The 23,506-nt window shown below is 41.1% G+C and overlaps 1 protein-coding gene across 1 annotated transcript in view; it reads left to right on the top strand.

Annotated features, from left to right (window-relative positions):
* Positions 1–23,099, top strand: part of sfswap (splicing factor SWAP) — a 96,937-nt gene extending 73,838 nt beyond the window's left edge. Inside the window, exons 15-19 of the mRNA XM_080017323.1 lie at positions 2,005–2,291; positions 7,331–7,480; positions 8,517–8,654; positions 10,337–10,409; positions 22,381–23,099. Of these exons, the coding sequence (XP_079873449.1) occupies positions 2,005–2,291; positions 7,331–7,480; positions 8,517–8,654; positions 10,337–10,409; positions 22,381–22,446 (714 nt within the window). The 3' untranslated portion in view covers positions 22,447–23,099. The remainder of the gene's footprint in view (positions 1–2,004; positions 2,292–7,330; positions 7,481–8,516; positions 8,655–10,336; positions 10,410–22,380) is intronic.
* Positions 23,100–23,506: the final 407 nt, after the last annotated feature.

The raw sequence follows: 23,506 nt of genomic DNA, 5'->3' as shown, positions 1-23,506 counted from the left end.
CGTCAAACTAAAACGTGATCGGCAAACAAAAAGGTACTTTGGTTCGGCTCGGTAGTCACCTCAATGTTGTAATGAATGGTGCCATCATGCAATTGACATATCCTCACCAAGAATAAGACCGAAGTGCTACTACAGTGTACTACAATTTCGCTCTGCACAAGTCTGGGAATGCTTCTAAAACTTTAATGCCTGATTTCGCAGAACTTCGGTTTTCTAACCTTAATATTTTATAAGTAATTGGGGGAAAAAAAAAACAAAAAAAAAAACGTCAAATTTTGAAACTAAACTATGCAGGGGCTCACATATATCGTCATATCGCACAGCCCTAGCTGCAAGGCAAAACTACAAAAAGGATTTCAGCTTCCAGTGAAGTTGTCTAAAGTAGTCCTTAGTACCTTATGTAACGACACTGTTAAATAAATGAATAATGAAACCTTGCACTGGATAATACGATGATGCTTTCTTGATCCATTGGGGGAAATTCAATAGAAATGTCTGTCTGTCGGCTAAATGCTCCATGTTGCCAGGTCCTGTTACTTCACATCGTTTAAATGTATTCACAGACCATGATTGGTGTGACCCGACGAGGCAACATTTCTGACGTCGGAAAGACTGAGTGTCTATTCCTCATCCCGAATCTTTCTTTTTGTTTTGTTTTTCGGGAAACCATCACAGCCCCCTCCCCAAAGAGGAAATTATTCAGAATGTATAGTCCTGGCAAGTTCTGCACATAAAACAAACTCTCTATGATAAGAGTCGGTCATGCTTCCAAGAGGAGGTATCAACGAAGAAAACACAGTTTTGAGTCGAGTCATTTACTTGTTAATAATCATAGTGATATATTTTCTTTAATTGTTCATAGTATGACCCTCTATCATATACAGTATCTAATTATTATTCTGGCCCGAAACGGTAGAAAGGTTCCCCCACCCCTCTGCACTCTGCTCTCACACATCCTTATTTTCGAGTGGACGGCCGGGCTTGGCTGGTTCTCTGTCGGTAGCTCAATGCCTCCCGACTAGAGTGAATCCACCAGTGGGCCAGTGTAATTTGTACAGACAGAACCACACTGGGGTAATTAAAGGCACTTTGGAGCTGGCAGCTGTAACTCGTGTGAGGCCAAATGGCTAAATTGTGTTGTGTAACCCGAACCTCCCTTTAATTAGCAACAAGCTCTTTTTTCATTTTGTTGTTTGCATTGTTGTTGATTCTGAGAATTTACCTCAAAACATCTCACACGTCCATAGCTTATCATCTCTGAAAAAATATACATTTTATTTGATATTTATTTAGCTTCCTGACAATGTTTTATCCTAGTTTCAAAACTCTCACATACAGTAATAACTTCATAGAATGGAACAACTCATGCAAACATCATTGCTGTGGCACATTTGTCTATTCCATTGGCGTTTTACAATAACAATCATGCCTTGATATCTCATTGAACTTTGCCCCTGAAGGAGCCAAGACTTTTTAGCTTCCGGCTCAGTGGTGCCGTACAAATTCAGTGAAGGAAGGAAATGCTGGCACTCATTGGTACCGCTAATGCCGCGGTCAATCCTGAAATGCCTGGGCGCCACGAGATTGGAAATGAATGGGTTTCAGCATTGCCGCCTTCATCGTACCAACCATTGCTATTGCAGTCAGGCTCCCTTATTGATTTTATACAGATGCACAAAGACATCAGGCGATGGGGGATTTGTTTGTCCTCCTTGTTGTCAAAGAGACCTGTTCTGATCCATTCCATCAATCAATACATTGTTCTTTCTGTGTCTCGCGCTACCTGTTTTGTTTTGGTTCAGCTGAGGATGCCCAAAGTGCAGATACTTCTGCTTGTCATTAAGGCCCCCATTGACCGGTGTGTTCTCCCTTGTCTCTCTCTCTCTCTCTCTCTCTCTCTCTCTCTCTCTCTCTCTCTCTCTCTCTCTCTCTCTCTCTCTCTCTCTCTCTCTCTCTCTCTCTCTCTTTGTCATTCACTATCCCTCGTGGCTTCTCCATCTCCAGGTGCTACAGGGCGCCTCTGTTGTGGCTGACCGCCCTCCCCCACAGATGTCCACAGCACCACCTGCCTACCAGCAGGATCAAAGACCCCCCGTTGAGAACCAAACAGCCTACAGATCCAGGGAAGGACCCTCCTCTTCCTCCTATTCTTCCTCCAGAGGATCCGACAGAGAAAGAACCAAAGGGAGGGAGAAGAAGAAGAAGAAGCATAAGAGAAGGTCGAGGTCCAGATCGAGGTCGAAGGGCAGACACTCTCTTCCCAGTGCCTACAGGAGCTCCCGCAGGTCCAGGTAGATTACCGTCAATGTGCCCAAACTGCCATAGTAAGAAAGTTCGGGGAGTTCCTCCAGACATGGAAGTAGAAATCCAATTTTGGACGATATACAGTGCATTGAGAGTTTTCCGAGTTTTCCCTTTTTCCCCACATGTTGTTTGCTTTACAGCCTTACTCTAAAGTTGATTCAGTATTTCTTCTCATCAGGCTACATACAATACCCTATGATGACAAAGTGAAAACAGGTTTTTAGAAAGGTTTGCAAAGTAATTATGAATAAATACTTTCCTAATTTGTGGTACTTGTATAATACTTTTATTTTCCCTGTTTCGGACTCACGGTGCTGCTGATTTTACGGTAATTTCACAAGTAGAACATGTAAAAACATAGCGCAGCAATTAAACAATATATAAATCAAGGCACCAGAGCAGCATTGTTCACCCAACGATACAGTCCACGAGAACGTACTTTTCAAGAATGGATTCCATTACTCCTGAATGCTGAAAGGCATTGGTCTTCTAGAAGACCAATTACTTCTTACTATTTGGGAGTTTTACAAGAAAAAGTCTGGGATGCTTAACTGCCTCGCGTCCTTGTATTGTTCAGCTCTGGAGTTGGACTTGGACTGTTAAAAATCACGTAACATGGCCACACAGGATTGGACAAGAGTGAGGCGGTGCTTTATGCAGAATATTTTGTAGTACTGAACAGCGCTGTAAACTGCTGATTTAACACTCGCTCCTCGCTCCTAATACCCGCCGGCCCCACGCTACTTTTTTATATCAGAGAAAATGGAAGGCCAGAGCCCAAAACACAGCGACTGATGGGCCAATGACGAGTTTCATTGCATGCTGCAATTTCCCATCAAACCTAACAGTCACACGTTTGGCATCGCCTCCTAAGGTTCCTGTTTCAGAAGGTGCCAAGTCTAAATGGCTCCTTGGTGGAAAAGTGGCTTGTACACATTGAAATCAGGTCTCCAAAACCCTTCTGAAATGCAAGTTTTGTGTGGTTGACTTATGTCTGATTTCCAGATTGATAATATTCCAGTTTTCATACTGCATGAGGATGAATTTGCCCAGCACAACTGTCATACCATATGAGATGGGTTCGGACCGAGGCTATTTTATGGGGCAGTTCTCGCTTTAGCTGGGATGAACTATTAGGAAGCATAGGTAGAGGGCGAGTTGGAGTTAATGGAGTGTTCGGTGATGAAACTGGCTGCCAACCATTTTTTTAAATCCGCGTATAGTTTCTGGTTGTTTTGTCTTTGCATGCAGACTTGCATAGTCTACAATCCCTTGCATTGGGTGATTGTCCTGCCAAGTATCAGAACCCCCAACCTCACAGTGAGTAACCTGTTTAAGGGCTCTGAGGCACAAGGGAATGACGGTTTTAATGAAATAATTCTGGACAAATGTGTCTCTCATTAGCTTCAAAGATGGCATGGCTCTAAATGCATCCCTGGTTCATTAATACCTGACATTTATGCATTTTCTGAACTTAAATCACAGTCTCATCAACCAAGGATGCATATTAACGCCAGGTATAAATGAGCCGCTTTTCAAATAGCTTGGTGGTCGATCGTGAACTCTTGAAATTACTGTAGATCTATAGCTCCATATACATATACATATACATATAGTATATTGCATACAAATGCAGTTGTATACAGTATGTTTCACATACATGGTCAATTTGCTCACATCCTCCAGCTACACATTAGAACCTATTACTGCTGAATATAAATCAATTTCCCTCTTTAAATGAAGATGACATTTTTATGAAGGAAAAACCTTTGGGAAGATACTTTAGTGTGTAGCTGCAAGAATACTTTTACTTAAGTGACAAATCACCAAACTGGGCTCAAGAGGCGAGTTTTTATTCCTAACTCGGACTATATGGTACCTTCATTTTTGAATTTGGAATAACACTGTTATTTCACTGTAAACACTTCAACACTCTCAACAACTTAATTTGTGCCATCTGTGGAATGCTTCTGTCTTTCTGTTTCCCCTCTCTACTCTTTTTCATCCGTTTTATTTTCTCTCTGGAAAAGCAATCCAAAATGTCATTATCAATGTCTAGCTGGCTGTTATTATGCCTATACTTGAGGGTGTCATTTTGACAATTGTTAGAGTAATTTCAATGGAATTACCCTAGTTCCTGGTTTTAAACCTATTTCAGTTTGTAAATGTGAGCATTGGGATTGACTGCGGGTACACTATTTTTGGCACAAAATTAATATCCTCATTCCCATCATGTATATTTGATGTCTTACTCCTTGCACTCGTATGAATAAGATGCACATACTGTATTGGTGCGTGGTATTGTGTAATATTTCACTTATTAAAGTAATGATCCTTTGATTATATGTCCTCTATTCGACTCTTCTTCAAGCAGGATACTACAACTGAACTATAATTTAAACGTGATCCTGGAACTTCCACTTCTTATAGGATGAGGATTACCCTCAATAAATAAAAAGTTAGTATAAAAATATTTAGTATATTTTGAAACGACTGAATCATTGTATACAAAGCAGGTGAGACCATTGTTAAAAGCTTTTCCACTGGCCATCTACTACTCCATGAAAGGGTTAGATTATGAAACTCAAGACGAGCGTGCACCTTATAACGTGAACACTAAGGTGCGGCGATCAGACTGTTCTGCCGATGCTGTGTGCTTCCACTTCATCTTTAGAGTTAGACTCATTCCACTCAGAACGGACTACTCAAGGATTATTCCGTATCTGCTCAGAGAAGGGGCCGCATTCATCCGCAAAACCTCGCAACTCTCACGAAGAACAGTTACCACTACTTTACCTTATGACGAAAACCCAACATGAGATTCATGAAAGGCTTGCGATCCCTGGCTTTATTTTAATTCATTTATTTTCTTTTTTTTTTTTTTCAACTTCTGAATCGTTTTAGCAGTTTTTAATACCGTGACTTTGTGAGGAAGTTATGCAACCATGTTCCATGGTGCTCCGCTACTGTAGGTGTCACCAGAGTCATATTAATGTCATTTCTGTTATTACATTTTCAATTTTTTTTATTTTGAAAAACGTAGCCAAAAGAAGCACTTTATTTTTCATTTGGTATTATTCGCTTTGAAAAAAACTGTATTTGCATATATCCAAAAAAAGGTTGCATGCAATGCTGCAAATTCGTTGTGCTCCAGAAAAATCAAGAGGAATCATAATATTTCATTCCTGTATGGGACTGTGGTAGATTGTCTTGTTATGCGTGTCCGATGGCATCAATTCGCAGCAATTCCCATTGTGTATAAAATGTCAATATATAATCGTATCGTGAGCCTTTTGTATGGAAATCAAATCTTGAGATCCCGCCCAATACGCAGCCCCATGGGCGAGGCTTTAAGAGTCAAATCCCACCCTGGGCTGTGCTCATGAAAGCAGGCAGCCATTACATGTTTATGTAGGTGCGTCTAGACAGCAGATTAACGGGTTCCGAACCCGCCGGGCAGGGGTTTTTACATGCCAGTATCTGCCCCTGACGTGTTTTATCCACACGGCGACCCAATTACACATACAAATACAAAAGCTCTGCGGTCGTCTATTTCCCACTTTGCCGTTTTTACTTTCGTCACGCGCCGCCGCTCGCAACTGCCTCCTTCACTTGCCTTCCTTTACCGGCCACCTTCCTCTCGCCTCTTTCTGTCAGCACATCAACACTGCGTGTCTTATGATGCTGGCCCTGTGAAAGTTAATTGGAAATTAATTGTATCTAGGCAAGAGATTTAATCTCTCGTAAAAGTAATTTATTTTTAATTATTATTATTTTTTTATCTTATTGCTTCTTTATGGGCGTCGAATGTTTCGCGCCACACATTTAGAATGTCCCTTCTCTGAGCTCAGCTCCGAGTCAAGGTTTATTTTTAATTCCCATCTTAAATATTAAGTTCAAGGGATGCACTTTCTAATGCCGTGTGTGTGTGTGTGTCTGTGTGTCTGTGTGTCTGTGTGTGTGTGTTTTCTCGTCCCCTTTGTCCTCCTAAATCTTGTACCACCACTTCAATATCCAATTAGTTTCATTTGTGTATCAGTGTATGTATTTCCTTTTTTCGGGGTCAAGTCCGACATTTCTCCTTCGCCTCTGGGTTCTCATTTCCATGATGGCATTTTTACCTGGAGATGGATTTGATGGCCTTTTCGTCTTCCTATTAAGCACAGGGGGCATTGGGTGACGTTATAGCCCATAGCAGGATGATGTGGATAGGCTAAATCAGCCATGTAATGGCTTCACTGACGCTAAAGCTCCGGGAAAACAGAGTGGAGCGGTGGATTGAAAAAAGAAAATGTGGCTGTGAAATGAAACAAACGCACGGGGCGGGGGAAAGGAAACAAGAAACTCACAAGAAGTGAGACACAAGATGAAGATAAAGGAGCGAAGGAGTGACGGCGGCGTTAAGGCGGCTGCCAATGTGAACAGTATTGACCAGAAAGAACCTTCACCAAGGACGCGGCGGACATTAACTCAGGCAACCCAACAGACTGTTTGGTTCCGGGAATGACGTGTCCGTAGCCCCGCTTCTTATATTAAATAATATTTGGCCTCAGTGTTAATATCCTCTTTATGACCACGATTTTTTTTATTTTATTTTTTTAGGCTTGGTTGGAAGAAGACTCATTTACATAGTGATGTTTCAGTGTGTAATATTATTAAATGTTATTAAATTCAAGTGATGATGTTTTGATGATCATGCCCAGCCCTTCAGCTTCCAGATCATTGCTTCCAATAGGATTCTATTACTGGACTTTATTTAATCACTTTATTATTATAATATACTGTATGGCTTCTAACAATGTTTTAAGCAGGACTAACCACACATTCAGAGACCACTGCCATGTCTGTTTTTTTATATCGTCTATGCCTCCTAGGATTTTTTTTATTTCTTTTTTCTTTTTTTTCAACCTATTAAATTCTTAGAATTGGTCTTATTATTCCGTTTCTTGTTGTCGACTCTTTCCCTATTCTGCTCGTCACTGCGTCTAACGTTCCCCTCTCTTCCCTGGGTTCACTGTGTGGTCAGATCCCGCTCCCCGGAGCGACGGGACCGGAGAGGCGTCTCATCTGAGAGGAGGCACGAGGGGAGGGATAGAGAAAGGGAGAGGGAGCGAGAGAGCGATCGCCACCGCACGGGGAGCGGCTCGGGCAAATCCGGCGGGCGTGGCAAATCCAGGTAACTCCCAAGAGGGCACGGTGGGAAGAATATTGCGGCTGTGTACTGTGTCCAGTGTGTCGTACGGAAGCATGAGCTCAGTGTAACGTTACGGCCCTAACTGCTGCACCGGTTCGTGGACGGGTATGACATTGATCCCTTTTGGCGGCAATTTGTTCGTTAAAGATGGAAAACAAAAGAAAAAGAACAGGACACAATCATCGAAATAATATAAAAACGGTATCCAGCTATAAAAAGAAGAGTTGCGCGCTCTTGGTGTTCTACTAAGTTTGATGAAGGAATATTTCTTGTGTAAATATGAAAGCACCAATTGTCACCCCCACCCCCCATTGATATTGAGGTATCGGTCAGTAGGGTTTATTATAGCCTGGCTATAATAAACCTCAAATCAAAATACTAGGGGAACTCACTCTTTATTGCTATTTGCCTGCGGAGCCTCCCTTTACAACCCTATATAATCATATGGTCTGTGGGTCACTTCCAATGCAAGACTTTGGCCTGGATCTCTGTTAAGGCAGCAACGCTCCCTCCATTGTTGTGTGGAAGCTCAAATGTTCATCCACAGGGCTAATACTGTATATGCCCGGCATGCAAAGTAAATATTTTTTTCCGTAATTGCTGGATGGCCTCATGCATAAAAAAAAAAAAACTTGTGATCATTGTAAATATGTGCTTACACACAAAAACAATGTAAAAAGTCTTGATTGTTTGCTGACCTACTGGGCTGAATGTTCTGGGTTTCAGCAATGTACAAAATGTGAAACATGTAGATATTTGCTTTGAATTGTGGTCTCTGAATATGCTTAAGTCCAGATACTTATGATACGACTTAATGTACTTTATTTTTGTCCACCACTGTGAGCAACAATCCCGACGTTGCTCACTAGCAGCTGTGTCCATTAGCTAAATGGTTAGAATGCCCGTTTGCAGCATCTTTTTTTATTCTTTAATGAACATTCTAGTTATTTTCTTGAGATACATTATATGTCATGTCTAATGTCTGAATAGTATCTAATTCTGCTTACATGCCTTCCAGGTCCCCGCATGAAAAGAAGAGATCGTTGATATCTTCGGGGCATCTGCAGACTGCCGGCTCCGCCTTCTCGCCTTCCTTCTCACCTCACGGAGCTCAGTCTCCTTCAGCCAGCCCCGCCTCCAGCCTGGGTCACTCCAGGTGATGCGGCGTGACACCCGTCAATCAACTTGGTGGCCAACCGTAGTCCATAAAAGAAAAAAAAGATCAATTGGGTCCCTTATTTCCAAATATGTTCCGGACACGCAGACGTATCTGGTGGTGAAAGCTCGCACTAAGATGTGAATACTGTTACCTGAACCCGCATTGCCGGGTATCAGTCCTCTGCCTGCCCTTTGACAAGTCTTCTCTTTGGTTAGGATGGGCTGAGATAAAATATATTTTCTTCAACTCATCTGAAGTTTATTTGAATAAGTTACAGGGAAGAAAATGCTCCTGAGCTGGTAAGGTGTATTTGAAACTTAAAAAGGAAGATGACTGCCATATTTTAAGTATGACTGCCCCCAAATAGTCGTGAAGAGTTTTAGTCTATAAAGTCTTTGATTGGTCAGATGGTCGCAGGAAAAAAACAAAACCTCCATTAAAGGGCTGCGCCTTGTTAAGATTAACCTTATAACCTACCGTACTGTATATGGCTAGAGCCGTGTATGAAATTTAACAAAAATAAATGTTCAATCTCCTTGCTGGTTGTTCCGACCCATTCAGGAGAATAATTCCATCTTTTTGATGGTTATCAGGTGGCTCGCTTCAAGCGTGTGCGCCACGCAGTGTTTGCAAGTTCAATTTATATTTTAAAAGCTGGTTATAAGTTATTGTGTTGGTGTTTTTTTTTTTATTATTCTTTTTATTTTATATACCCTTATCAGTCCCACAACAGGGAAATTTGCAATTTCTCTGCATTGACCCATCCTAGTAGCCGACGTATCTAGGAGAAGTGGGCTGCCATATGGAGGCGCCCGGGGAGCAGTTAGGGGGTTAAGTGTCTTGCTCAAGGACACATCAGCACGCTACCGGGAGGAGCCGGGTAGCGTGCTGTGTCCTTGACAAGACAACTTACTGATAAATTAACAAAATGGCCAGTCCACTTACTGATTGTTCCGACACATTCAGAGTAGGGATGTTCCTCACAATAAATTTTCCTGACATTGAAATCGAAGTTTAAACAAGACTAGTCTGAAGGTCCTAAAAAATAGTGCGTATATTATCAGAGCCATTTGAAACTGTTCATCACATTTTTCACTAACCATATCGGGTGGAGGCCAGTCGATGTGTGTTTAAATGTGTACATTAATAAAATAACAATGGGGCCTAATAAGTTGAACCGGTGTGATTTACAGGCGGCTTCCATGTGCACGCAGCGCTTGTAAAATTAATTTCTATTTAAAAGGCTGGTTTTTAGGTATTATATTTATCTGTAGTGTAGCACAGTGTTAACCATGTCAGTTGTAACATTCTTTCTCAGTCCTGGAACTGATTTTCTGATGCCCCAAAAACATATTTTTTTAAGACGACGATTCGTCGACTAATGGCTTGAACCGCCGACTAATAGCCAACTAGGAAAATCTTGAGTCGGGGACAGCCCTAATTTTATGTTGTGTATTGTTTGGGCTGGTGTTGATGGTGCCTTGTAGCTTTAGGGCAAGCATTCTGTGGTCCTTAATGGCACCCAGAGGAATATCCACACCCCATTCTTCTTCTGCGCTCTTATCCTGTCTGCGCCTCTTCCCACCTGAGTCGGCAACCACCACAATTACTGTATGGCCTCTAATATTGAAATGAGTAACTCTCTCTCCCTCTCTCTCTCTCTCTCTCTCTCTCTCCAGGGGTGGTTCTCAGGAGAAAGATCAAGCAGTTTCTGCATCCATAGTCTCATCTGTTCAGTCCAAAATTACTCAGGTATTTATCTTTTAACTTTCTTAAATTATCTAGGGCCTCTACAGGACTGTCCTCCGGAGGCCTACCCAGTAAGATGTGTTTTGGATCGGCTTTTCCACGTGGCACAATGCACCCAAGAGATGCGCTTTCTCATGCCATAGGTCGGGGGGATGTGTGTGTGTGTGTCTGTGTGTGTGTGTGTGTGTGTGTGCGCGCGCAGCACAAAGGTCCACCATTTCGTCCAAAATAATATTCAGTCAGCCCACAGCCGTTGACCTTTTTTTTTTTTTGCCATGGTTGAACCACGTGGAAGTGCAGTTCGCCGACCAGAGTCATTTGGTGCGAGTCCATGTTGCTCATCTGCATTCTGTAGAGCTGCTCATCTGCGACCCGGGATCAGGTTCTGCCTCTGGCCTTGTGAACATGTGTTGGTGGTTTAACTGGTCTGATTATTCTCCCTTCATCCTCATCGGGTTTTTGGCTGTGAGACCGCATGTGTTTGGTGGTTCAGCCATGCACACATATTCCTGGCTGTTTCTCTGTGTGTGAAATTGTTCAGAATTGAAATTTTGATTTCTTTTTTTTTTTTTCCAGACAGCCGGGAAACTGTGGTAGTTAAGAAACTAAAATGGCTTTGGCTTAAGAAACCGAATTGGCTGCTCAAGATTTAGAAATAGGACGTGACAGTCTGCAAGATAGGGAGTAAGAAGGGTATGGGGGAAAAATGTTGAGCAAAAACATGTCTTATGTCCCCGCATGGTCACATTGTGTATGAACACATTAGGTACGCATGTGCAATCCAATGTAATCCAATACACCAGCTCCGCCATAAATTTTGCTTTATTTTGCCTATGATGTTCAGGGTTCTTTTTATGCTGTCAGAGAAGAGGTGTTAATTCAATTATGTTTTAGCATCGAGGTCATAGTTGATAGTGTTGTACTGAGCTGCATCACAGTAAGATGTGTTCCTAATTTTCTGCCCACCTCATGTATGTCAATAGGCAGGACAACAAATAGAAACACCTCTTAATATAATGTAGTCCATTAACTATGACCTCCGTCATAAACATATCATTGAATTAACACATTTCAGACTCTATCAACAAAAACTGAACATTATAAACTTCATAAAAGTAAAATCAATAGCAAAGCCGGTGTATTGGATTGCATTGGGTTTTACAGCTGTACCTAATTAACTGCACACTGAGTGTATGTGTTCAAGATCTGCTTTTATTGTTTTGCAGACGACAGAGTTTTACGCAGAGATTCAGCTTGAGTTCCTTAGCCAAAAAGACCTTCTGGCATTTCCAAAGTCGACTTGAGCAAAAAGTGACCATGTCTCACGCCTTTGCCATCCGGGCTCTAGGTTTTCCATCTGCCCGAGTAGCTTCTTTTGATTCTAATATTCACTTGCAAATTCTCTGTTACAAATACTTTGTTTCTGTACTTAGTATTGTATTATCTTCATTAGAGACCCTTCTCTAACTTCTGGTTTTCCACTGATTTTAAAGACAGCCTGAGCTGGAGGAATTGGATGTTACACCCTGTTCCGCCGCTCTGATCAGAAGATCTTTTCTCCAAGCAAAGCAAATAAAAAAATGCATGTATTTAATTTACTCTGTTTCTTGGTGCCGCGGAGCAGATCGCAGATGGCTCCTGACAAGCCGTGTTTTCACGGTACAGTGGCAAATGCCCCCCGGTGGTTGAGAACTTCTGCACTAGAGGAGATTCCGTCTCTGATGGTCGGGTTTATTTCCCACTTTCATCGCCACATTTGTGGAATTACTGGACATTCTGGTCAAAGACGTACTCTCCCATGTACACACAGTGAAACGCCGGAGGAGAGGGAAACGCACCGGTGCGTCTCCGCACACACTTTGTTTCCAGGAATATTTCTCTCATATGCGATCACTGTGCAACAATCTGAATTAACTTAAACGTACTTATTCTTATACTGAACACATCACACATGTGAATTGATTCACTTATGTTAGCCAAAATACTTATAATCAATTATTTATTTCTAAAAATAAACACAATCAAATGGTTATTTCAGCATTTGAACAGTGGTATTTTGTTTAATATTCAAATTCTACTCAAATTTCGAAATGTGTTCCTCCGGATCTGCAGTGGAGAGGTATTGATTCAATTACTCTTTTTTTTTTTAAATTTGGGCCAGAGGGAAGATTAATAGATATTGAAAAGAAATGCAGATTTATCCTAAAATATTCAGAGTTTATTTTGCTTGGAGAACTTATTTCATGAATTCTCACATGTTATCGGTGTGCATTTAGAAAATCTGGTCACAATGCATTTAGAGCAGACCTCAATCATCTGTTATTAACAAATTAAAATATGGATGTCAGACACACATTCTATGAAATGGCTTTTACCAGATGTTATAATGTGTAATGTTTTTTTTTTGTTTTGTTTTTTTTTGTTTTTTTACTGCCCCTGTCTTGTGTGAACGCAGTCAGAGAAGTTGACCGCCCAACTTGGGGTTATTATCTGCATACGTACTGCAGCTTAAATAGGACCTTTTAACCAAATTCTCCCTTCTGTTTTTTTCAGCAGATTATCGTTCACTCTAAATTAGTCATTAGCAATGTTTATCGGTGCTTCTGTGGAGACCAGCAGAAAGTTCCTTCACCGTGTCATCACTCTATTTTAGACATCTTAAACTTGAACAATGATATGATATAATCTGTCATTTCACCCCTTCATCACTTTTCATGTTATCTAGCAGCATGTCTTAATATAATCGATTTTGTTTTTTAGATTGGATTCAACTAATTGTCATTGCACAGAGTACAAGTACTGATGCAACAAAATGCATTTCTCTTCATTTCACCATCCTCGTAACTGATGTATCTAGGAGCAGTCGGCTGCCATATAGTGGCGCCCAGGGAGCAGTTAGGAGGTTAAGTGTCTTCCTTAAGGACACATCAGCTCACTACCAGGAGGAGCCGAGGATTGAACTGGCAATCTTCAGAATACGAGACGACCTGCTCTACCTCCTGAGCTACTGCCCCATGATAATAACAAACTTTAATTGTATAGCACATTTTGTACACTATTTGCAGCTCAAAGTGTTTTACAGACATTTGGAAATTAATAATTTACTGTAATTCATATTTTAGAGTGAATGAATAGTACATTTGTGATCCATCGCATACTTTAGGTACATTTGGTGGCTTTACATTTTTTTTTTCTGCATCATTTGAAAGTGAAGAATCCGAGCTTCCAAACAAGGTGTCACTTGTGAAAATCAAGCAAATATTTTTAAAGCTACTTGTTCATAATCTGCATCACCAACCTCAATGGACTTTATGACGTCATCAACTTCAACGGGCGTATCGTCTGTCTCCTCTGGTGGTTCTTGAAAAAATTCCATTTCATCATCACATTCAGGTTGAAATCCACTGTTGAAATGTTCTCTAAATCCAGGATAATATCAGTTTCAGCATCGCTGTCGTTCTCAGCATCGCTGTCGGAGAACCGACTATCATTACGGAAAATGATGTACAGTACGCACTGATTACACTGACTTGGATCTATCGCACTTGTCAGATTAGGGTCTGTGATATGATTAAGATCTTCCGCCACCCGCTTCTCCTCATCCATAACAACACGTCAGACACAGACTAAAGTTTTCAGACAAATGAAACTAGATCCTCATCTTGTTTACGGAAGTGACGTTAGCATTACTTCTTCAATGGTATACATTGGTGTACGCCCCCCTCCATAATAATGTCTCTGTGTGTGAAAAAGACGTACGATTTAAAGGCTGAACTCTTAACAAAACGGTTTCGCATTGTGACTTCAAATCACATGGAATATGGAGGAATGATCTTCACCTGGACTTTCGCTTTAAAGGAAACAATTGGTCGGCGTTGTTCCGCGTCTCAGTAATTGAACTGCGTTTACCAATGTAGTCTAACAGGGATATTTTACTCCACGGTTTAACATTTTTCTACTATTTAAAAATGAAACTCGGTTTTGAAAGTACGTTGAGAGATTAAAAAAAACACAAAGGAACACTAATCTGGAAAAATTTGATTTTCTACTTATCTATTCTCTATTTAAATTTATTTGGCTGCTCCTGGGGATTTTAGAAATGCACGACAATGCGGGTTTTTCCGCTGTGGGTCACATTTGAGAAGAAAACAAAAACCAAAGATTTTTTTTTTTTTTTTTTTTTTTTTTTTTTTTTTTTTATTATTCTCGAACCATCCTACATACCAACTCACCTTACTTCTACTTGGAAGTGTATTTAGTGCCTTTTCTTTGATGCAAGTTTATCAAATGCCATCTTAAAGCCATGTTATGGCTCCGTGGTTCATTTCTCAGTCCAACCTTAACAGCCCAGCATTTTAGTCTGTAGTTTAAAGTTTAAAAGGAAGTTCTGACATCAATTCTGTGCTGTTTTGGATCGAAGGCCCTTCTTTGTGTCACGACTGATGCAATCCTCGCATTCATTAACATCTTTTCCCACATGCACATTGATAAATTGGCAGAGCTTATTCTCCTCAGCGGTTTGATTGTGAAGTTTGTTTTTGATGGATTTTATGGATGGCACTCACAGGTTTCAGCACATAAAAGAGAGGGTTGAGTTGTTGTCGAGTGCGGCTTAACGATTTCACAGTCGGGGGAAGACATGCACACTTCTGGATATACAGACTAATTAGTGTTTTATGGACAGTATTTTGTGTTCTGTTCTGCATGTGAAGCAGTGTTGTAGCAAACAAGATTGCTTTGTCTGTTTGGCAAAGGAATTGCTCTGCGTAGCAACTGGACCTTTTATGGCAGCTGATTGGTGGTTAAAACTATTGTAAGAAGCCAGTTAATTAACATCCATAATTTATATGGGTCAGTGGAATTTGTGACGGGCCAAATCGAGCATATCTGCACGAATTGAGTTGATTGTGCGTTTCATTTTGTTTGTTAGTTTTTTCCCGTGAGAAGACTCAAAACTGTATATTAGCGCATACAGTACATGTTCCTTTTAGAGCAACCTTGTCTCATCCAATCTTTGTCAAAATGTGATGCTTATGCAAACATCGTTATTTTTAAACAATATAATTACAAAAGGAAGTGAAAATGGAATCCATAATGACGTCACCTATTTTAATATGCAAAAACTAATAGAGCTAGCATTGCCTATAGACTTAAGAAAAAACATGAACAGTTGCGTCTGTGACATCACCTCTTGGTTTCTGAAGAGACTATTTGAAGCCTGGAAATTGGGATTCTACTCCATTCCACCTCACTCAAACGTGAAACAGACCTGTCAATCAAGGCAACCTTGACCCCAGATATACACATTTCTAAACTTTAATATCTTCTTTATTGAACAATAATTTTCTTAATCAACCGAGATGCCCATTGGAAGAAGTTAACCCAAATATTGAGTCCCCAAAAGTTTTTTGTGGGAAAAATTTGAAAATGTATTTTTTTATTGAGTTTAAATCAGGCGGCAGTTTTCCAACACTAGCTCTAACGGCCATTTAACGTAATTCTGCATCGGCTTCACACTCTGCCTTAATGGTCGCCGCTTGGCCAGAAATATTGTTGACGCCACTGAATGGTGCCTTTTGTGTAGCAGCAGCCACTTGTGTATCGGTGTGCTGCAGCATTGGCTCTGTATAGTGATCATTGAATTGCATTCACCACAATTAAGCCAAACTAAGTAGTCCATTAAATCGTCAGCTTATGGAGTATGAAAAACACCCGATAGACAAAATTGTCTTTTTGATGGAACTATAAAATTATAAGTCATTTTGAGAACAAAACTCGCTAATATTTATAAAAAGTCCTAGTTGGGTTGGCAACGTGCTTTGGTCGTCATTACCTCAAGTGTGACTTGCTAACAAATGAGCTTCAACTCTGCTTTAAAGGCAACACCCATGCAAAACAGTCCATATTGGAACATATTATACCTTTCTTGAAGTGTGACAGAATTGACAGGCATGTTTTGCTGTAGAAACAATTGAAAAGATAAAACTCAAGGAACCGTAGGGAATCACTCATTTAACACCTATATAATGTGAATTTTTCAATTTGGAATTTCTTGTACCTTTTGACTTAATATGGTATTCAAAATTTTTATTCTGTACATTCATATGTGCTTACTTTTAATTGATGTTAATTATATATTTTACCATTGTCAATAAGGCACAGGCATAAATTACTCCAAAATAAATAACAAATGCTTCCAAATTGTAACAAAACTATTCACTTTTTTTTTGTAAGCCGAATGAATAATTATGGTCCAACATTGTTGTTTCATTAGCGTGATTGGTTTTTCCGAAGCCTAAATGCCATTGTGACAAAGAGAATAGAAGAAGAAATGTATGTGTGTGCATGCATGCACATTAGAGAGGACTTACTTTTCTAACCAATTAGAAAAAATAACTAAATTCTCACTGAGCAACAGCACACAGGAATTAACATACTACAAAACTTTGCTTATGATGCCTTATATTAGATAACAACCACAAAATATAATGTGCCCAATTTTCCAAACATTGTTGGTCTCTTTGATAGAAAATAATTGTAATAATGTTTGCGTAATTGATTAACTGCTAGAAACTTCTAGTATTTTGTTCAAAGTTGGAAGCATATCCTCGCTATCTGAATGCAAATGAAAAATAATGATATCATGACAACAGACAGTAGCTTCAGTTTATGTTGCCATCAGATTGGAGAAAAAATGTGATCTCTGTTTTCGACCGTGGCATGATTGTTAGACGGGCTGGTTTGAGATTTTCTGTAACTGCTGATCTCCTTGGATTTTCAAGAATGGTGCAAAAAAAAATATATATATATCCATTATAAAACGCCTTGTTCATGAGAGGGCTCAACAGAAAATGGTCAGACAGGTACGAGCTGACAGGCTACGGTCACTCAGATAACCACTCTGTACAATTGTGGTGAGCAAAAAAACATCTCAGATGGCCCTACACGTGGAACCTTGAGGCGGACAGGTCTACAACAGCAGAAGACCACATCCGGTTCCACTGCTGTCAACAAAGTGGTGGTGGTGTAATGGTGTGGGAAATCTTTGGGCCCATTAATAGCACTCAATCGTGGCTTGAATGCCACAGCCTATTTGAGTATTGTTGCTGACCATGTGCAATACCTTCATGGCCACAATTTCCCATCTTCTAATGGCTACTCCCAGCATCATAATGCACCGTGTCACAAAGCAAAGGTCGTCTCAAACTGGTTTTATGAACATGTCAATGAGTTCAATGTTCCTCAGTGACCTTTCCAGTACCCGGATCTGAATTCAATAGAACACCTTTGGGATGTGGTAGTACAGGAGATTCGCAGCATGAATGTGCATCTGACAAATCTGCAAGAATTGCTCGATCCTGTCAACATGGACCAGAATCTCAAAGGAATGTTTCCAACATCTTGTGGAATCCACGCCAAGAAGAGTTGAGGCTGTTTTGAGAGCGAAGGGAGGCCCTATCCAGTATGAGTTTAGTGTTCTTCTTAAAGGGTGAGTGTATATAAATGGCTGTCAACGTTAAAAATTTCAATTAATTGAGCAAGGATTACACGACTCAGCCCACTAAATACCGTCCTGCTTTTTGCAGCTTCTTGGCTACACATAGGGTTGCCAAGAGCTAATCTTCTTCAAAGTCTCAGTTCCCTGCACATTACACGCCACATTAACAAAGTGCTGGTGATCAATGGAGAAGCAATGTGAACAACTTAAGATTTTCCTTTTTTTTTTTAATAGAAGACCGCTCAACACACACAAGTGCCACGATGTACAATCTGTGTGCTAGCCGACAGAGTCCGTGCCGGATTACAACCCACGGATGTAAAATTAATTGGTTTTCTTTTTGTCAATCTGGGTTTTAGAAACATAGGATTGGAAGCGGAGCAACTCCGAATACATTTTGCAGGAGTTAAACAAATTAACAGTGTCTGTGAGCTTAATCGGTCCCTCAGAAATGTTTTTTTTTATTATTAATATCCGTATTATTTGAGTGGCTGTAGCTGTGTTTTTCCTTTCTTCTTAGGACCTTTTATATCAATACAAATAGTTGTGATCCTTCTAAATGTATATTATATAAGTGACTTCCCATCTATACAAGTACTTGACTGATTCCAATTCTCTCGAGTTAGATTCCAATTCTCAGAAATGATAACATCAGCAACACATCACCCATTATCAAAGATAAAATACAATTCCATTTTCATTGTTGCCTGGTGCCATTTGAATTTTGGCAAATCTGCAAACTATTATTTCCACTGTAGTCCAGTTACTTGAAAACAGCCTTTGTGACCGAGGGAAGAGTGTGAAATATTGTGGTTTAATGACACAAATGGCACAGCTTTTGGTTCTCATCCCCAGCACTGAGTACCAGAGTATACACTGCAACCAGAGTACAATTCCATTAAACCAACAGCAGTGTACAAGGGCCAGCTTAGCACTGAATGTAAAGAGCCTGTTTTGTTAAACCACTAACATCTAGGGTGTGTGGTCATGTTGCCGAGTGCTTTAATGGGCTGTGTTTGCTGCTGTTGTTGCATTGATCATTCTTCACTCACGTATATAAACGCACCACTTGTATACCGCGTACACTTCCGATCCCCCATCTGTATTCATGAGCGAGCACCTCCACTAATTCCACCTGTTCCGAGTTCTCTTCCACAACTACCTTCTTATTAAATTTCCACTGTCCAGACCAGGGCAGCTTGGTCACTCATCTCTTCTCCAAGCCTCTACTTGTTTTCATCTGAGACGAGCCCTGCATGCTTCACCGGGCGCTATCTCTTTTCCTTCCACTCTTTACATCATTTTTTGCCCTCTCTCACACTCACCTTTCAATTTTTAATCCCTCTTTCTGCCACATAAGTTTGCTCCCTCTGAACTACAATTTGTATCGGGTGGGTTTTTTTTTTTTTTCCAGTTTTACTTTTCTGAGCTTTTGCATCTTTTTTCATCACAGTCCTTGTCATGTCTCTCTCATATTGCATCTGGTTTCTTTCATCTGTATTTCACTTATCTCCTTATTCAGTTCTTGAACTGAAAGGAGACAGACTCACAAAGGATAGATTTGCTATTTTTCCACTTAGGCCCGGGCAAATCTGGAATTTCCCTTTGGGGATTAATAATGTACCTTTATCTTATTTTAAACTGTTGGGTCCTATTTTTTATAACTATTTATCGCCAAAGTAGCTACTGCAGCTTCTCACAGTGCTTGAATGCAATCTAATGGGGCAAATGTTTAAGCCTTAAAAACATGTTGAGGCTTATTTTTTTAGAATGCTAAATATTGTCAATTACAAATTATGGGAACCACTCTTGAATAAAGCCTTGAAAATGCAAACCTATCATTTAACCTGGTATTGTGTGCGCTCCTGGTCGAGTATGGCTCTTGAGATGAACGCATCACCAAATGAAATATGAGAGCCTATCCATAAGGCCCAAGTGGAGACTCCTGTGTCTCCACTTGGGCCACTATGCACACATGTATGAGCAAGCATGTGCACAATGTCCACCGACAGTGAATGAGGTTGGTGTTAGTTTATAGAGATGCTTTTCCTCAGCTTTTGTTTGTGCTTGTGGCTGCCAACAGAGTGTTTGATGGTCTTCTCACTTTTTCATAGCGCTTTGGGGATCAACAGGGGGATCTACGTCCAACTCAGTCAGAGAGGAATAGGAGGAAGGGTTATCGTCAAGAACTCTTTAATCACATCCTAAAACCCCTCCCCTATACAACTCTTCCCTCTATAATCGTTTTTATTTATTTAAACAGGGGGAGATGGTTATGTGGACTCCGGATGTAAAAAGGAATACATATATTTTTTTTTTAAACTAGTCCTCTGTGAAGAAAGACTGACTTGGATGACCTCCACATGAGTCTCTCTTGCTGTGTAGTTCTATAAAAGAAAATAAACCTTGAACCTTGTTAACATGTATAACCTTTAGTGCACGCTTACTTATTTCTGAATCTCAAGGCTTCACATCCTGCTGAGACTGCTCCGTTTGCTGGAGCAGAGGCCCAGCACTCTGTAGAGCTTCATCCCTCTGCTCTGTCCTCATTCTCCCTTGCTGCATTTCACAGTTAATCACCAGGTTTTTTTCACTCCACACTCGCTGAGCTTTTACACTCTTGTGGTTTGTTTCCGATGTAGCTGATCATTCTTTCCAGGTCACATGGAGGGAATTTCTGAGCTTACCATGCTTCGTCAAGTCTGGTGCGCACCAGAGCTTGGTCTTGGGGTCCTTGCTGTTTCCCCACATACGCAAAATCCTTTTTCCTATCACTACTATGCAAAGGGAAATCTGCTTTACCCCCCCATTCCCCTCTTCAAACACAGAAACCAAAAAGATGCACGTCTACTCGTTTCCAAGACATTGCAGCTTGGGTGTGCACCACCTCAAGTTCAGTCCTGACATTACACAGCATTTCTTCAATAAGACTCTTCCAAAAAAGTCCAGAAACAGGCTTCTAAATTGCTATTGGCAGCTTAACTGTGTTGTCCTTCCTGACTGCCCTAAACCTTGGTGATCCTGGACGTCCAACTGCGCTGCTCTGCCAGTCCCGCTCTGACAACCTGCTCTGAAGTTTTTCCTCTACAAAATCCACAGAATCCCCGCATACTTCATAACAAAAAGCAATGTCTTAGGCCAGGTTCTCCTCCTCCATGTTAACAAATTCTCCGCAGAGATTTTACCATACCAGTGTCAAATTGAGCCCCTCACGTGATAGTTCAAATTTTTAGATTTGGTCCTTTTAGTTTTAGGAAAATTCAAACCATATGCAAAACCTACCTCAAAATGATCTACTGGTCCCACGAGGACCTGCGATGAACTCAAGAAGAGCAAACCGGCCTGAAAGGTCACTTTTGTGGGTACAGAAATGAATTCTTCAAAAGGGAGTTGAGTGCGCAGGCTATTTTTCTGGTAATATCTTGCCTTGACTACTGTGACTCTATATCTGGGTGAGCCTTTCTGCCTGTGCCGTCGTCCCCTCTACATATGCATCTAGAACGCTGCGGCCCCTGTTCAACCAGTCTAGATACTCCCGCTCTTCCAGATTCTTTGCCGCTTTCCTATCTCTGCTGACATCCACTTCAAAGCAGTGACCATTGTCTATAGGTTGATGGATGGAGCTGCCCTTCCATATCTACACTCGATAGGAAGGTTCCAAACTCCATTTCTGCAGGTTGCTCAACACCACTCACTGCAATGACCCGAAGGTCGTTTATTATATTATACCCTCAAATTTTTTTTGAAGGCTGCTCGAGGCAACAGTTGCTCAGCGGGTAGTACGGCTTTTCAGGCAATCACACCATTGCTGGTCCAAACTCCTCCTTGTAGTACATCAAAGTGTCCTTGAGGAGCAAGACACCTGACTGCTCCTGATGAGCAGGTTGGATGGAGCCGTGTGTGTGTGTGTGTGTGTGTGTGTGTGTGTGTGTGTGTGTGTGTGTGTGTGTGTGTGTGTGTGTGTGTGTGTGTGTGTGTGTGTGTGTGTGTGTGTGTGTGTGTGTGTGTGTGTGTGTGTGTGTCAAACTTCCTGCTACTGCCAGGATGTCAGGTTGTTCGCCACCTGTCTTTGAGATAAAAAAGGCCCCTCTATTTGTTCTGAGGATATTAATTTCTGTCTGTCCATAATAAAAAATTGTTGCTCTGACATCTGAACCGGTTTCCAGCCCTCCCCCTGACTATTATTTAAAGAAAATCTAACTTTGACTCCGGCACATGTCAGAGTCTGTCTGTGATGTACAGCTGGTTTACTGGCAAATTCTATTTCGGTAAATGAACTTGCAGTCAGTAGCTTTGGATGAAATGGTGTAATGGAGGGGAACACTTTACTCTAGGTACATGCAGACTGATTCATACTGTTGCTCAGCATTACGTATATGTCTTCCTTTTGTTAAGATGAAATTACCCTCACTCTTGCTTCATAACATTTTCTACCCGTTGTTAGACTCCTAACTCATCTTTCTCTGTCCCTCACAGGATCTGATGGCCAAAGTGCGAGCAATGCTGGCCGCCTCTAAAACTTTTCAGCCACCCACTTCTTGAAGCGCGTCGGACCTTCTACCAGCCTCGAAGAGAATGTCCGACGACAACTTTGAGTGACAGCCCCTCAGCCAATTAGCATGCCCTGTTTAACTGGGTCTGATCTATGCTGTTTTATTTTTCTCGTTTTGTCTTAAATGTTTTTTTTTGTTTTTTTTATTTGAGCCACACCAGATTGGGCCTGGACACACTATGTTCTCTAGTTGTGTTGTGCGAGACTCTAAATCGGCGAAACTGTAACGGGGCCGATTTTCACATAGTCAGCAAGATTTGTTGAGCAGCATGTGTTTTGGTGCAGGGGGAAAAGAGTGGAGGAAATAATGAATGAAGCAGTTTGCGTTGTGTTTCAGCGAGAGCTCATAATTCTCTCCAAAGTGATGATGGAGTCATTTTTTTTTTTCCACAGCGGAGCCTCATTGTACGGCTGCCAGAGGCCTGTGTTCTCTCCTTCTGTGAAGGGCTTAGGTTGTTTTTGTTAATTTCACTTCCTTGCCTCCTGCGTCCATCCCTCGTTCCTCCTGTGTGTTTCATTCTCTTCCCCATCTGTCCAGTCCTCCCTGCACCTGGCCAGTTAACCTGTTTTCATCTTTCATTGTGTTCCCCGGCTCCGGCGTGCAGGCTTTCTCCTTCTGTTTCTGCTTTGGAAAGAAGTGGTCGCGGAGCTGCTTTCTATTGCAAACTGTCAATAAAGAAAGATTTAGCAAATTTGTTTTGTTTTTCTGTGGGTGAGGATGTGACGGCAACAATCAATTAAATGGAACTGGAAATTATAGTTTTTATACCTCAATGTAGAAAACATAGGTTAATATTTTACAATTACCATATCATTTGTTTTTTTAATTAAATGTACGCAGACCAGCCATAACATTAAAACTACCTACCTAATATCGTATACCCTCCCCATGCCGACAGAAGAGCTCTGACCCATCGCACCAAGACATTAGCAGCAGATCCTTTAAGTCCCGTAAGCTGCGATGCGGTGACTCCATGGATCGAGCTGGTTGTTCCAGCCTCCGCAGGCTTGCCTTCTTCTCATAGTGCAGCCTGGGGCCATCTCTTCCCC

This window comes from Zeus faber, assembly GCF_960531495.2.
Source record: "Zeus faber genome assembly, chromosome: 17".
NCBI classification, from domain to species: domain Eukaryota; kingdom Metazoa; phylum Chordata; class Actinopteri; order Zeiformes; family Zeidae; genus Zeus; species Zeus faber.
This window is presented reverse-complemented; position numbering and strand designations above follow the sequence as displayed.